At 41.3% G+C, this 12125-nt stretch overlaps 1 protein-coding gene across 3 annotated transcripts in view; it reads left to right on the top strand.

The window, feature by feature from the left end:
- carm1l (coactivator-associated arginine methyltransferase 1, like) overlaps positions 1-12125 on the top strand; it is a 65298-nt gene that overhangs the window by 16824 nt on the left and 36349 nt on the right. For all 3 annotated transcript variants that reach the window (XR_007266248.1, XR_007266251.1, XM_048621105.1), the window contains 3 exons: positions 2696-2802; positions 5173-5277; positions 7164-7274. Coding sequence is in view for 1 of the 3 variants with exons in the window: in XM_048621105.1 (XP_048477062.1) it covers positions 2696-2802; positions 5173-5277; positions 7164-7274 (323 nt within the window). In the remaining 2 variants the exon portion in view is untranslated. The remainder of the gene's footprint in view (positions 1-2695; positions 2803-5172; positions 5278-7163; positions 7275-12125) is intronic.

Genomic DNA, 12125 nt, shown 5'->3' with positions numbered 1-12125 from the left:
TGTCCAGGTCGTTCTCCCATAACGCAATAATTGCATTCTTGTGCAATCTCACGCTTTAGAGAATGATACTGGAGAAAATTGCCATGAAAAAAATCAGATTATTGTGAAATCACTATACCTGTACAGCAGAAAGTTTGCATTATCCAAACAGCGTTGACTATTTATCAATCACATTACAGCCAATTTGCATTAACGAGACACGTGTTATGGCAGAACTACCTATAGTAGATCTCGAACACCTTCCCTTCTCCTTTGTGTCACGCTGCGCACCAGCATTGAGGCCTTAACAGGACCTTGGTTGGTTTTCAGATATTTAGCGCACTGTGTAGTAGTCCTGTAGAAGCTCAGGATTCTAGCTCATTCCAGCACAGTGTCAGCAGCAGCAAACACTCAGCTTCTCCCGAGACTCCAGGCCATGACTCAGCCTGGGTGCCTGCATGGAGATAAGACTTAAATAAGACTTTAATCTGGACGTCTCTATTCCTTTTGGCCTTGTTTCCTTTATTTCTGCTGGGTTTTTTTAATTCCGGATTTGTAATTAAGTGTGTGATCAAGATGGTGCTGGTTATATCGGTGGAGGTGAGATGTGTTGAAGGGAAGTCACTTCCATTCCTACGGCCTGGTGAAGGGGACTCATGCCCGGCCACCAGGTCCTTGGCCCATGGCAGAGCACTTGACAAGAAGGACTGTAGAATTGGACACTTTTTGTATCTCTTCATTTTTCTGCCTTTTTATTCTATATTTTGGTTTATTTTTCTGTGTTTTAAGAGGGAACCAGAGAGCTGCACGCTACATCAATTTTCACATTAATTTGTGACAGGATATGTGTGACAATAAATAAGTAAATCAATGTTTGCTTTTAAAATTCTCAAGGGTTTGAAGAAATCACATTGTTCATTTTATTGGCATTGCTAATTACCTGCAGCAATCATTGTGGGGTGAACAGGAAGTTATGTCCAGTTACCATGCAGGATTGCAGTCAGGACAGAGGAAATAATAGGGTTGGAATGACACCAGACAAAGAGAGTTCATCTCCCTTTCTGTTGTTAAGCTACAGGAGTTTGGACTCCATTAAGAGCTACTTGCTTCAAAACAAATGCTGTAACCAAACAGTACTTGTGCTAAGCATTTTCGGAATTGACCAGAAGGGCAGTTCCAAGAGGAGATTGGTACCAGGACTTCAGAACATCATTTCAGCTATAGGATTTTGGCCTGTCCATCTAATTTTTAAAACACCAATGTTCCAGTGATAATTTGTTCCAAATCTACTGGCCAAGCAACATACAGAAAACTGCTAAGGTTTTGTCAAGTGATGGTTGTTGCTTCATAATTGTCACAGAAATTATTGGCAATGGAACTGACTTTCCCTAAGGTCATGTGATTTGAAACAAAACTATTTTGTGGGCAGTGAGCTGACTTCATGGTAGATAATGAAAAATTTTCTCCAGGAGAGAACAAGATGTCATTATGTTAACCAGTTGATTGTTAAATGACTGAAGTAATGTTAAAACTTCAGTACAGTGAAGGCCACAGGTAAATTAAATCTGACCAAGCAACAGTGAGCGTGAATGCAAGTTTTCTTGATCTTGTCAGGATAGAATTGTGTTTATTTGTTCATTTCTAGATTTTTCTTTTTATATTTACCTGTTATACATCCCAACCACCCACTGTTCAGTTTTGATGCTTTTTTCAGTGCATACATACCTAAACTGATCTGATTGGTCCATTGGTGTTTCAGATTCTGAACAATCCACTTACGTATTATAAGTAGATTATCATATATTAAAAACTGGAGAGGGGTAGTACATTTTTTTTGTAACTGGTATTAGCTTGGATCGGTTTTTAATCGGTGACAAAAATAGAAACTGCTGGAAAAGCTCAGTAGGCCTGGCAGCATGTGTGGAGAGAAATCAGAGTTAATGTTTCGGATCGAGTGACTCCTCCTCAGACCAAAAGAACTGCTGATGCTGTGTTCTGCCGAGCTTTTCCACCAGTTTCTGTTTTTGTCACTGATTTATGGCATCTGCAGTTCTTCCAGTTTTTATTCAGTTCTGAAGAGGTTTCACTGTGTCAACATTTCCTGTTGTAGCACTGTACAAATAGCAGAGTTGGTCAAACAGGTATAAAAATGCTGATTCCATTGCACCAGTCACATTGTACTAAGTGGTGTAATCAAAGAGTGGCAGATGCTGGAAACTTGACACAAGAACAGACCTAAGGCTTTTTGATCTGTGCATCCTTTGCTTGCTGTGATCTGCCTGTACCACTTGTAAACAAAGCATTTCACTGTATTCCGGTACATGTGACAAAAAATCAATTGATCAAGAAATTCAGCAGGTCTGGCAGAGAGAAAGCAGAGTGAACCTTTCAAGTCTGGTGACCTGTCTTCAGAAGTGCCAGTTTTGCAGTTAGTCCTGGCTCTGAGGTAGGGTCACTGAACCAAAACGTTAATTCTGCTTTTCCTCCACAGATGCTGACAGACCTGCTGAATTTATCCAGCAATTTCTGCTTTTTGCTTGCACTCAGGGTGATGTGTGAACATTTCTAAAACTGGTGTGAGTTGATTTTTTAAAAAATTTTAATGAATCCGATTTTGGGTGTGTCAGAGGTGCTGTTAGACGATAGTTGTGGTCATAATGGTCACTGTATAAGCAAGGCTTGAGTTTTCACAAAATCTTTATCTTTTTGTTTTCAGAGTTTTTTACCTTTTACAATTCCTTAAATATGTTTAAAAACTCCAATAAAGCTTGTTCAGCATTTAGCCAACGAACAGAAGATGCATCTGCAATACAGTATTTCCAGGTAAGGAACTAGTCAAGTGCCCAAGGCAAATTATAGACCATATCTTACAATGGCTTAGATAATTTAACCCATGATAAATGAAATGCTGTAAATTTGAAGTAAAGGCAGAACATGTCTTGGCTCTGGTTGCCACGGTGTAATGGTGAGCGCGCTGGTTTCTGAACCCTGTGATCCTAATTCAAATCTAGGTGTAGCCTTCTTCCTGGTGAAGGGAGTGACAAGCCTTGGAAAGTCTCATTTTGGGCGGCATGGTGGCACAGTGGTTAGCACTGCTGCCTCACAGCGCCAGGGACCTGGGTTCAATTCCACCCTCGGGCGACTGGTCTGTGTGGGTTTCCTCCGGGTGCTCCGGTTTCCTCCCACAGTCCAAAGATGTGCAGGTTCGGTGGATTGGCCGAGCTAAATTGCCCATAGGGATGTGTAGATTAGGTGGGTTGTAGGGGGATGGGTCTGGGTGGGATGCTCTGAGGTTCGGTGTGGACTTGTTGGGCCAAAGGGCCTGTTTCCACACTGTAGGGATTCTATATATCAAAAGTTTAACTGTTTATTCAGTATCTTTAATAAAATAAGAACAATTGAATGATTTCAATGGTATCTATAAAAGAACTCCTTTCAATAAAACATTAAAGGAACTTTATATATATGGGCCAAATATTGGCAAATGGGACTAGATTAACTTAGGATATCTGGATATTTAGTTTTAGTATGGAAGGGCAAAACGTGTTAGCGCAGGTTTGGAGGGCCGAAGGGCCTGCTCCTGTGCTGTATTGTTCTTCTTATCTGGTCAGCATAGACGAGTTGGACTGATGGGTCTGTTTCTGTGCTGTATAACTGTATAACTTGAAAATAGCCGCATTAACCATTGTTTTCCAAAAATCTCTGGGAACCAAATTGTGCTGAAAGTGTGGGGATATCAGTTGTTAAAATCCTGCTCAAAGATAGGGCTAAAACATAATCAAAAATATATCAACATAATCTTTCCTCATTCATTACTAAACACTGGAGTATGTAATATTTGTTGATAGATATGATAGATCTCAAGAAGGGTCATTGGATGTGAATCCTTAACTCTGTTTCTCTCTCCACAGATGCTACTAGGCTCGCTGAGTTTCTCCAGCAATTTCTGTTTTTGTTAGAGATATGATAAATCGTGACTGACAATTTGAACTTCAAATCAAAGTGTGTCAATAAATGGAATGAATTGAATGTGAAATTTTATATAATATTGAAAAGGTACATCTGCAATCAAGGGTAAAGATCAGATGGATAGAACTAACTATGATTCATCGCTGCTAAGCTTGTCAATAACCAATCTTAATTCCAAAAGTTTTAAAATAAGCTGAACTCACAGATGTGCACACTATGTTGCCAGTAGCATATAGATGAACGAGGTGAGAAGGCCACAGATGGATCATGGTCTGAGGCTGGGAGGAGAAGCTAGATAGATACTCTGGCTACAATGGGATAGATAAAAGCAAAATCAAATGAGTTGGAAATGTAAGAGTGGTCTTTGAGGAGGAACAATGCAGCATGGCCACTCTCATTTGGGATTCTAATCATTCGGGTCAATGGGCAAGGTTAATGCACTCAGTTTATAGAGAGCTGAACGTGGACTCTCTGAAAAGATGGACATAAATTTATGAAGTAACAACATCTTCAAGAATTGTGGAGAGGAAAGTAGAAAGTACGATTCATGTAGAAAAGCCCAAACAAACTAAATTTAAGCAGGTTATAGCTTTGCTGAAAATGTTAACATTTTAAGGGTTATATTACGTAGTGATTGGAAGCAGGTGGATCTCATTTACTGTGAGATCCTTGATTGAGGTTGTTAACCTGGGCCAATCAAGAAGCCCTGGCTGACCAATATAAACAGGAGATTTAGAATCTCCTCAGTTCAGGGAGACTGACTCTGAGCTGGCTGGGCACGGCCAGTGTACTGTGTTCAAGTAAATAAAGTGTGACTCGGTGACAGAATAGTGGCCTCTGTGCAGTTATTTCAGATTAATTCTGAACATTGATGCTTACCAGAAAACGATTCCCACCATGTTAAATAACTCTTCATGGGCTCCCTGGCAACTCAACATTTCTGAACCGTTACATCTTGATTTGTCTCATTCATATTTGTGAACAATATTGCTTTGTCACTTTGTTGAAAATGTTAATTTTTTTTGTGGATGAACTGTCAGTTTGATTCCAATTCCTGACATCTGAACCCATGAGCTAATGTTTAGTTGATGGAAACTTTGTTGAATTAAAGGGAGTGTGGAGTTTTGACAGTAGCAGCAAGTAGAAGAAGATCTGAAATACTGAAAAACAGGAAATCAGATTGATCAGATATTGTTTAAAGCCATGCATTCCTTTTTTTTTTAGTTTTATGGTTGTTTATCACAACAACAGAACATGATGCAAGACTATATAAAGACAGCTACTTATCAAAAGGCAATGCTTCAGAATCATGATGATTTTAATGGTAAGGTGAGTGCATTTGAGTTAGTGGGGTAGGGTAGGGCACTGTTTTACTTTCTAATTACCTATTGGTATTCAATCCCACAGTTGGCTAGTACTACATTTTGCTTTAAAATTAAATGAAGCTAACAGCTCTGATGAAGAGAGATCTAGACTCGAAATGTTAGCTTCCTTTCTCTCCGTGGATGCTGTTTGACCCGCTGTGATCTCCAGAACTTTTTGTTTTCAGTACAGATTCCAACGTCTGCAGTAATTTTCTCCGACATTGTGTTTAATTCGACATCTCTTTGAGGAATGCCAAATGAAGTTTTGCTCTTCACTTCGACAAGAACTCCCAGCTCTGATGAAACGTTATCCAGCCTCAGAATGTTAGCTTACTTTCTCTCCATGGATGCTGCCTGATTGGCTGTGATCTCCAGCTTTTGTTGTTTTCAGTGCAGCAAATATTTGTTCATCTCTGACAATACATGACTTTCTGGTTAATTGAGTCACCTGATTAATATGATATTTATTTTTAAACCTTTATTGCAAGATTGGATTTGGCAATTTGGCCATAGCCATGATTTTGCAGCAGCATAGTGAAACTGTCAGAACGTACTATCATTTACTTCTGTGAATCTGATAGTAACCTTTGGTGTCCCCACATGCATAATTAAACTTTTCTATTGCGTGAAACGTTGGAGTCCATGTAATCAATTAGAAATAATTGAACTGACGAGAGATTAATATGTTCCCTATCAGAAAACTTAGACAAACTGCGCATCAATTTACTCTTACCAGCACAAATTATCGATCAAAGCACATCCTTTAATTTTTTTAGTTAAAAAAAATTCAAATTATTCATCTGGGTGACACTATCTGCCATTACCAGCCCCTCATCAACAGCAAACCTGCAGAGAAATTACTAATTCAACCTCTAAGATTGTACTGCAGTAGGCACTGAACCCAACAAGTTGTTTCTGTAACAAAAACAGAAGTTGCTGGAAAAGCTCAGCATCTGTGGAGAGAAATGAGAGTTAACGTTTCGGGTCTGGTGACCCTTCTTCAGAACAGTTTTTGTTTCTGATGTACAGCATCCGCGGTTCTTTTGGTTTTTATTTAAGTTGTTTTTGTACATGTTTGTGCAAGCACATGTAAATGTATTTAAGGGATTTGATACCTCAGATCGAAACTGCGTGAACATCACACATTCACAGCAAAGGTTTGTGTTCTCATAACTTTTAAAAACTTTTAAAGTGTTACACCAACTGAGAGCCTTGTTAAAGTTTTCAAATTTTCAGATTTGATTTTGAATTGAAAACGATGATCTGTCATGCTGAGATAACAAGGTGTGGAGCTGGATGAACACAGCAGGCCAAGCAGCATCAGAGGAGCAGGAAAACTGACGTTTCGGGTCTAGACCCTTCTTCATTTTGGCCTGCTGCGTTCATCCAGCTCTACACCTTGTTATCTCTGATTCTCCAGCATCGGCAGTTCCTACTAGATCTGTCATGCTTATCTGTTCACACGTGGGATTTGATATGCACAACAAGATTTATTGTGTGAATGTAACTTTGGCTGTCAGATGCCAATGGTGATGGTGTTTGTATAATTTTATGTCAGAAATTAACTTGCCTTACACTGTACAGAAATATCCAATTTTCAGTCATATTCGCTATTGCTATTGCTCAGGATTGTAAAGACTTGTGCACACAAACTTATGTCCCATCCATTTGGTACAGCTGTCAATTCTGCAATAAAGTTTGCCAGCTTACAATCTTCTGAACAAAGCATAATCTTAAATTGTATTAACTTGGGTCTAGCCTACTCAGCCAGGCACAGGTTTTTGATGTGATTAAGGTTTAACATTACCAGGGTACTTTGGTTCTGATTATTGTGTTTTATTGTGTTTAAAGGTTGTTCTTGACGTGGGATGTGGGTCAGGAATCCTCTCGTTCTTCGCAGTTCAAGCAGGAGCTAGGAAAGTCTACGCTGTGGAGGCCAGCTCAATGTCAAAATATGCAGAGGTACTACACAAACACATCACCAAGATTAACATCAATACATACACTGCTGATTGAATTACTGTTTTCTGATGGTGTCAGGTTGGATTGTTTGACAAAGATTTATTGGGGATTTTATCAGAGAACCTTTCTCTATTTAAGTTATTCTACGCAGCATTCGGGAGCCCATTTGCCGCTGAGTCAAAAGGCTAAAGCCTCAAGACCCATGCCCAGGAAAGACATGAGAGGCAATTATTTTATACAGAGAGTGGTTTGTGTGTGGAATGAACTTCCAGAGAAAGTGGTGGATGTGGGTACAGTTACAATATTTAAAAGGCATTTGGATAAGTACATGAATAAGAAATGTTTGGAGGGATGTGGACCACGAGCAGACAGGTGGGACTAGTTTAGTTTGGGATTATGGTCAGCATGGACCATGTGGACCAAAGGGTCTGTTTCCATGCTGTATGACTCTATGACTATGACTTGAAAACTTATCACTTGGAAATGATGTTGAACAAATCCCTTATCTGTCTATCAAGCAAATGTAAAGTAACTAATGAAAAAGAACAAGGAATCCTGTCATTGATCCTACAGTTATCATATGTGCTAACTCTGGGATCTTGCTATGTGCATATTTACTGTCATATTCAATGACCCAACTTAAAAACATAATTTATTGGATGTGAATAGATATAAAATATCTGCAGGATAGCACGATATACTATTTAAATCCATTTTCTTACACATTTAAACATTTTTTAGTGTGTTTTGTTGAAAGGCTTCTGTGCAGTTTTACCACAGGAGGTTATGGGGTCATAGAATCAGTTCTCTTTCTGACCTCTGCTTCCACCTGAAAATGCACCACAACTGGCACTGAGCATTGCTCAATTGCTCTGTTGTGTGTGTGTGTGCGTGTGCGCGTGCGCGTGCGTGAGTGTGCGCGTGTGTGTGCGTGTGTGTGTGTGTGTGTGTGTGTGAGAGAGACAGAGAGATTAAAAATGTGTGCATTCAGAAGCAGAGTATTTTGTTGTAACAAACTAGGCTACTAATGGTTTTTCAGAATAAGCAAAAAAGATAATTAGCATATTTCTGCAAAAGTATTAAAAAAGCCCAAATCAGTAATTTACAGCAAAAGCTATTCACGTGGATTTAATCTAGAAAGTTGCTTTAATAATTGAGCTTCTATAAACTGACAAGGTTCACAGAGTCAAATTGGCTGGAGCTAAAGAACAAAAAAGGTGCAATTACATTACTTGGTATAATTTGTAGGCCACCCACTCATGAGAAGGATATATATAGAAACAAATCCACAGGGAAGCTACATAGAGGTGCAAACATCATGGAGTAGTTACAATTAAGGGGGCTTGAATAAACTGAATATAGACTGGGATAATGGTAGTGTTTAGGTTAGTGAATGGCAAACATTTTTTACGTTGTGTTCAGGAGAATTTTCTACAGCAATATGTGTTCAATCCAACAAGTGCTAGGCCTTGTTCTTGGGTAATGATGTGGGCCAAATGCAACAAGTGTCAATGGGGAATATTTACAGCAGAGTGACTTTTGTACAATAAGATTTAGGATGTGGTTTAAAGTAACAATGAACAATATGGTCTAAGAATAATCAACTGGGAGCAGACATCAATGGGGTAAGAACAGAGCTGAGCCACATAGACTGAATTGAAGATTGATGGGAGAAACAGGAGCTGAACAGTATGCTACACTCAAAGAGAAGATGGATCACGCACAATCAACATAGGAACATAGAAAATAGGAAGAGGCGTAAATTATTCAGCCTGCTGCACCACTCAATACGAACATGACTGATCATCTAACTGAGTACTCTGTTCATGCTTTCTCCCCTATATCCTTTGATCCTTCTAGCTGTAAGGATTATATCTAACTCCTTCCTGAAAACATTCAATGTCTTTGCCTCAAATACTGTCTATGGCAAAGAAATCCACATGCTCGTCACTCTCTGAGTGAAAAAAGTTCTTCTCATCTTAGTCCTAAAAGGCCTACCACAGATTCTTAGACTGTGGCCCTGGTTCTGGACTGCCCGGTTATCAAGAATATAATTCCTGCATTTACCTTGTCTAATTCTGTTAGAATTTTATAGGTTTTTATAAGATCCCTCCTTATTAAAGAGTTACAGAGTCATACAGCGTGGAAACAGACCCTTTGGTCCAACCTATCCGCTTCGATCAGACTTCCCAATCTGACTTAGTCCCATTTGCCAGCATTTGGCCCGTATCCCCCTAAACCCTTCCTGTTCATGTACCCATCCAGATGCCTTGTAAATGTTGTAATTGTACCCGCCTCAACCACTTCCCCTAGCAGTGCATTTCCATCAATGCATTAGTTGCTGCATGAAAAAGTTATCCCTCAGGTCCTTTTTAAATCTTTCCCCTCTCACCTTAAACCTATGCCCTCTAGTTTTGGACTCCACCCACCCCAGGGAAAAGCCCTTGGCTATTCACCCTATCCATGCCCCTCATGATTTTATAAGCCACTATAAGGTCACCCCTCAGCCTCTGATGCTCCAGGGAAGATAGCCCCAGTCTTCCCTCAAACCCTCCAGTCCCAGCAACATCCTGGTAAATCTTTTCTGAACCCTCTCCAATTTACTAATGTCCTTGGTATAGCAGGGCAACCAGAACTGCATGTGGTACCCCAAAAGTGGCCACACCAATGCCTTCTACAATCTCAACATGATGTCCCAATGTCTATACTCAAAGGTCTGAGCAATGAAAGCAAGTGTGAAGGGGAGGCTTTGGCTTAGTGGTATTATCGCTGGACTGTTAATCTAGAGTCCCAGAAAACATTCGGGGGACCTGGGTTCGAATCCTGTCATGGCAGATGGTGGAATTTGAATTCAATAAATATCTGGAATTAAGAGTCTAATGATGACCATGAATCTATTGCTGATTGTCAGGGAAAAACCTATCTGGTTTACTAATGTCCTTTAGGGAAGGAAATCTGCCACCCTCACGCGGTCTGGCCTACATGTGACTCCAGACCCACTGCAATATGGTTGACTCATAACTGCCCTCTGGGCAATTAGGGATTAGCAATAAATGCTGGCCTAGTCAGTGATGCCCTCATCCTGTGAATGAATAAAAGAATAAATGAATGCCTTCATAACCACCCTGTCTACCTGCAACACAACTTTCAAAGAATTATGTACCTGAACCACTAGGTCTTTCTGTTCATCAATACTCTCCAAGGACCTACCATTAACTGTGTAAGTCCTGCCCTTGTTCATTTTACCTAAATGCAATACCTTGCATTTATCCAAATTAAACTCTCGAGACAGGTCTGACTAAGGAAATTACAGAGGGGTTTCCTGACTGTTCACCACAAGAAAAGGCATCATGAGAATCCTCCTCAACCACCTCCTCCCAGTGACCGAAGAGCTTCTCCCTCGGTCTTAGTGCAGCTTCTGCCCATCCAGAGGGACAATGGACATGATTCTCAATGCACAGTAAACCCCAGGAAAGTGCAGGAACAACACCAACCTCTGTTCAGGGCCTTCTTCAACCTCCCAAAGGCTTTGGACTCTGTCAACCATGAGGGATTGCAAAACACCCTCCTCAAACCCAGCTGCTCGCAGAGATCCATCACCATTCTCCACCTGCTGCTTCACAGTGACATGCAAGCTGTGATCCTCATCAATGGATCCACCAAAGATTCCAATACGAGTGCAGACTGGGGTCAAACAGGGCTGCAGCATCTTTATTATCTTCCTCACCACAACACTCCACCTTATGTCCACGAACCTTCCTGTTAGAGTGGAGTTAATCTGCAGGTCGAGTGGGAAACTATTCAACCTTCAACGCCTCCAACCCAGAACCCAGTCCACCCTGATACCTGTCATCGAGCTGCAGTACGCAGTCAGTGCCTGTTGAGCGCACACTCGGAGCTGAGTTTTCAACCACCATATTCAGCGAGGAGTATGAGAGAATGGGCCTCATCTTAAACATTCAGAAAGGAAAGGTTCTGTACCAGCCTGATCCTACCACTCAACAATGCACCCCCCCACCACCACCAACACCTCCTCAAATGCAAAGGAGAGCCCCCGGACAATGCGGATCATTTCCCATACCTCGGGAACCTCCTCTTGGTCCAAGCAGGCATTGACGATGAAATCCAGCATCGATTCCAATGTGCCGGTGCTGTCCCTGGACATCTGAGGAACAGAGTGTTCTAAGTCCGAGACCTCGAACCCAGCAGCAAACTCCTGATCTGCAGAGCAGGGACCTCAAACCACCAGAGCGTTATTGCCAGTGCTGCCTTTGCAAAATCCTGCCAATCCATTAGTATGATGGGTGTACCAATGTGAGTGTCCTCTCCCAGGTCAGTATCCCCAGTATTGGGGCAGTGGTCACACATGCCCGGCTATGATGGCTGGGTCACATTCAACCCATGTCCATCACAGGGTACCTGAAACAATTGCTCTACTCTAAGCTCAGCAATAGTAAGTGATCACCAGGAGGGCAGGGGAAATGCTACAGTGACAGTCTGAAAACCTCCCTAAACAATTCCAATATTCCCATTGACACATGGGAATCACTGAACTCTCAAACCAGGGGGAAGAAGCATCTGTGACAGCCCTGATCAGCTAAAGTGTCACTTGTAGGGACTGAGCACAAACTGCAGAGAGAGAACTCAGAATCCAGTGTGTCCCTCATCCCCCACCCCAACAATTCTTATCACCGCCCCCAATAAACATCTCCCACCCAACAATCCCCACCCCCGCACAATAAATATCCCCTCCCCAACAATCCCCACCCCCCTGCAATAAACATCTCCCTCCCCAACAATTCCCACCCCCCCCGCAATAAACACCCCCACCCCAGCAATCCCCACCCCCCC

This window comes from Rhincodon typus, chromosome 3 (assembly GCF_021869965.1).
Source record: "Rhincodon typus isolate 14 chromosome 3, sRhiTyp1.1, whole genome shotgun sequence".
NCBI lineage: Eukaryota > Metazoa > Chordata > Chondrichthyes > Orectolobiformes > Rhincodontidae > Rhincodon > Rhincodon typus.
The sequence above is the reverse complement of the archived record's forward strand: the minus strand, read 5'-3'. Positions and strand labels throughout refer to the sequence as shown.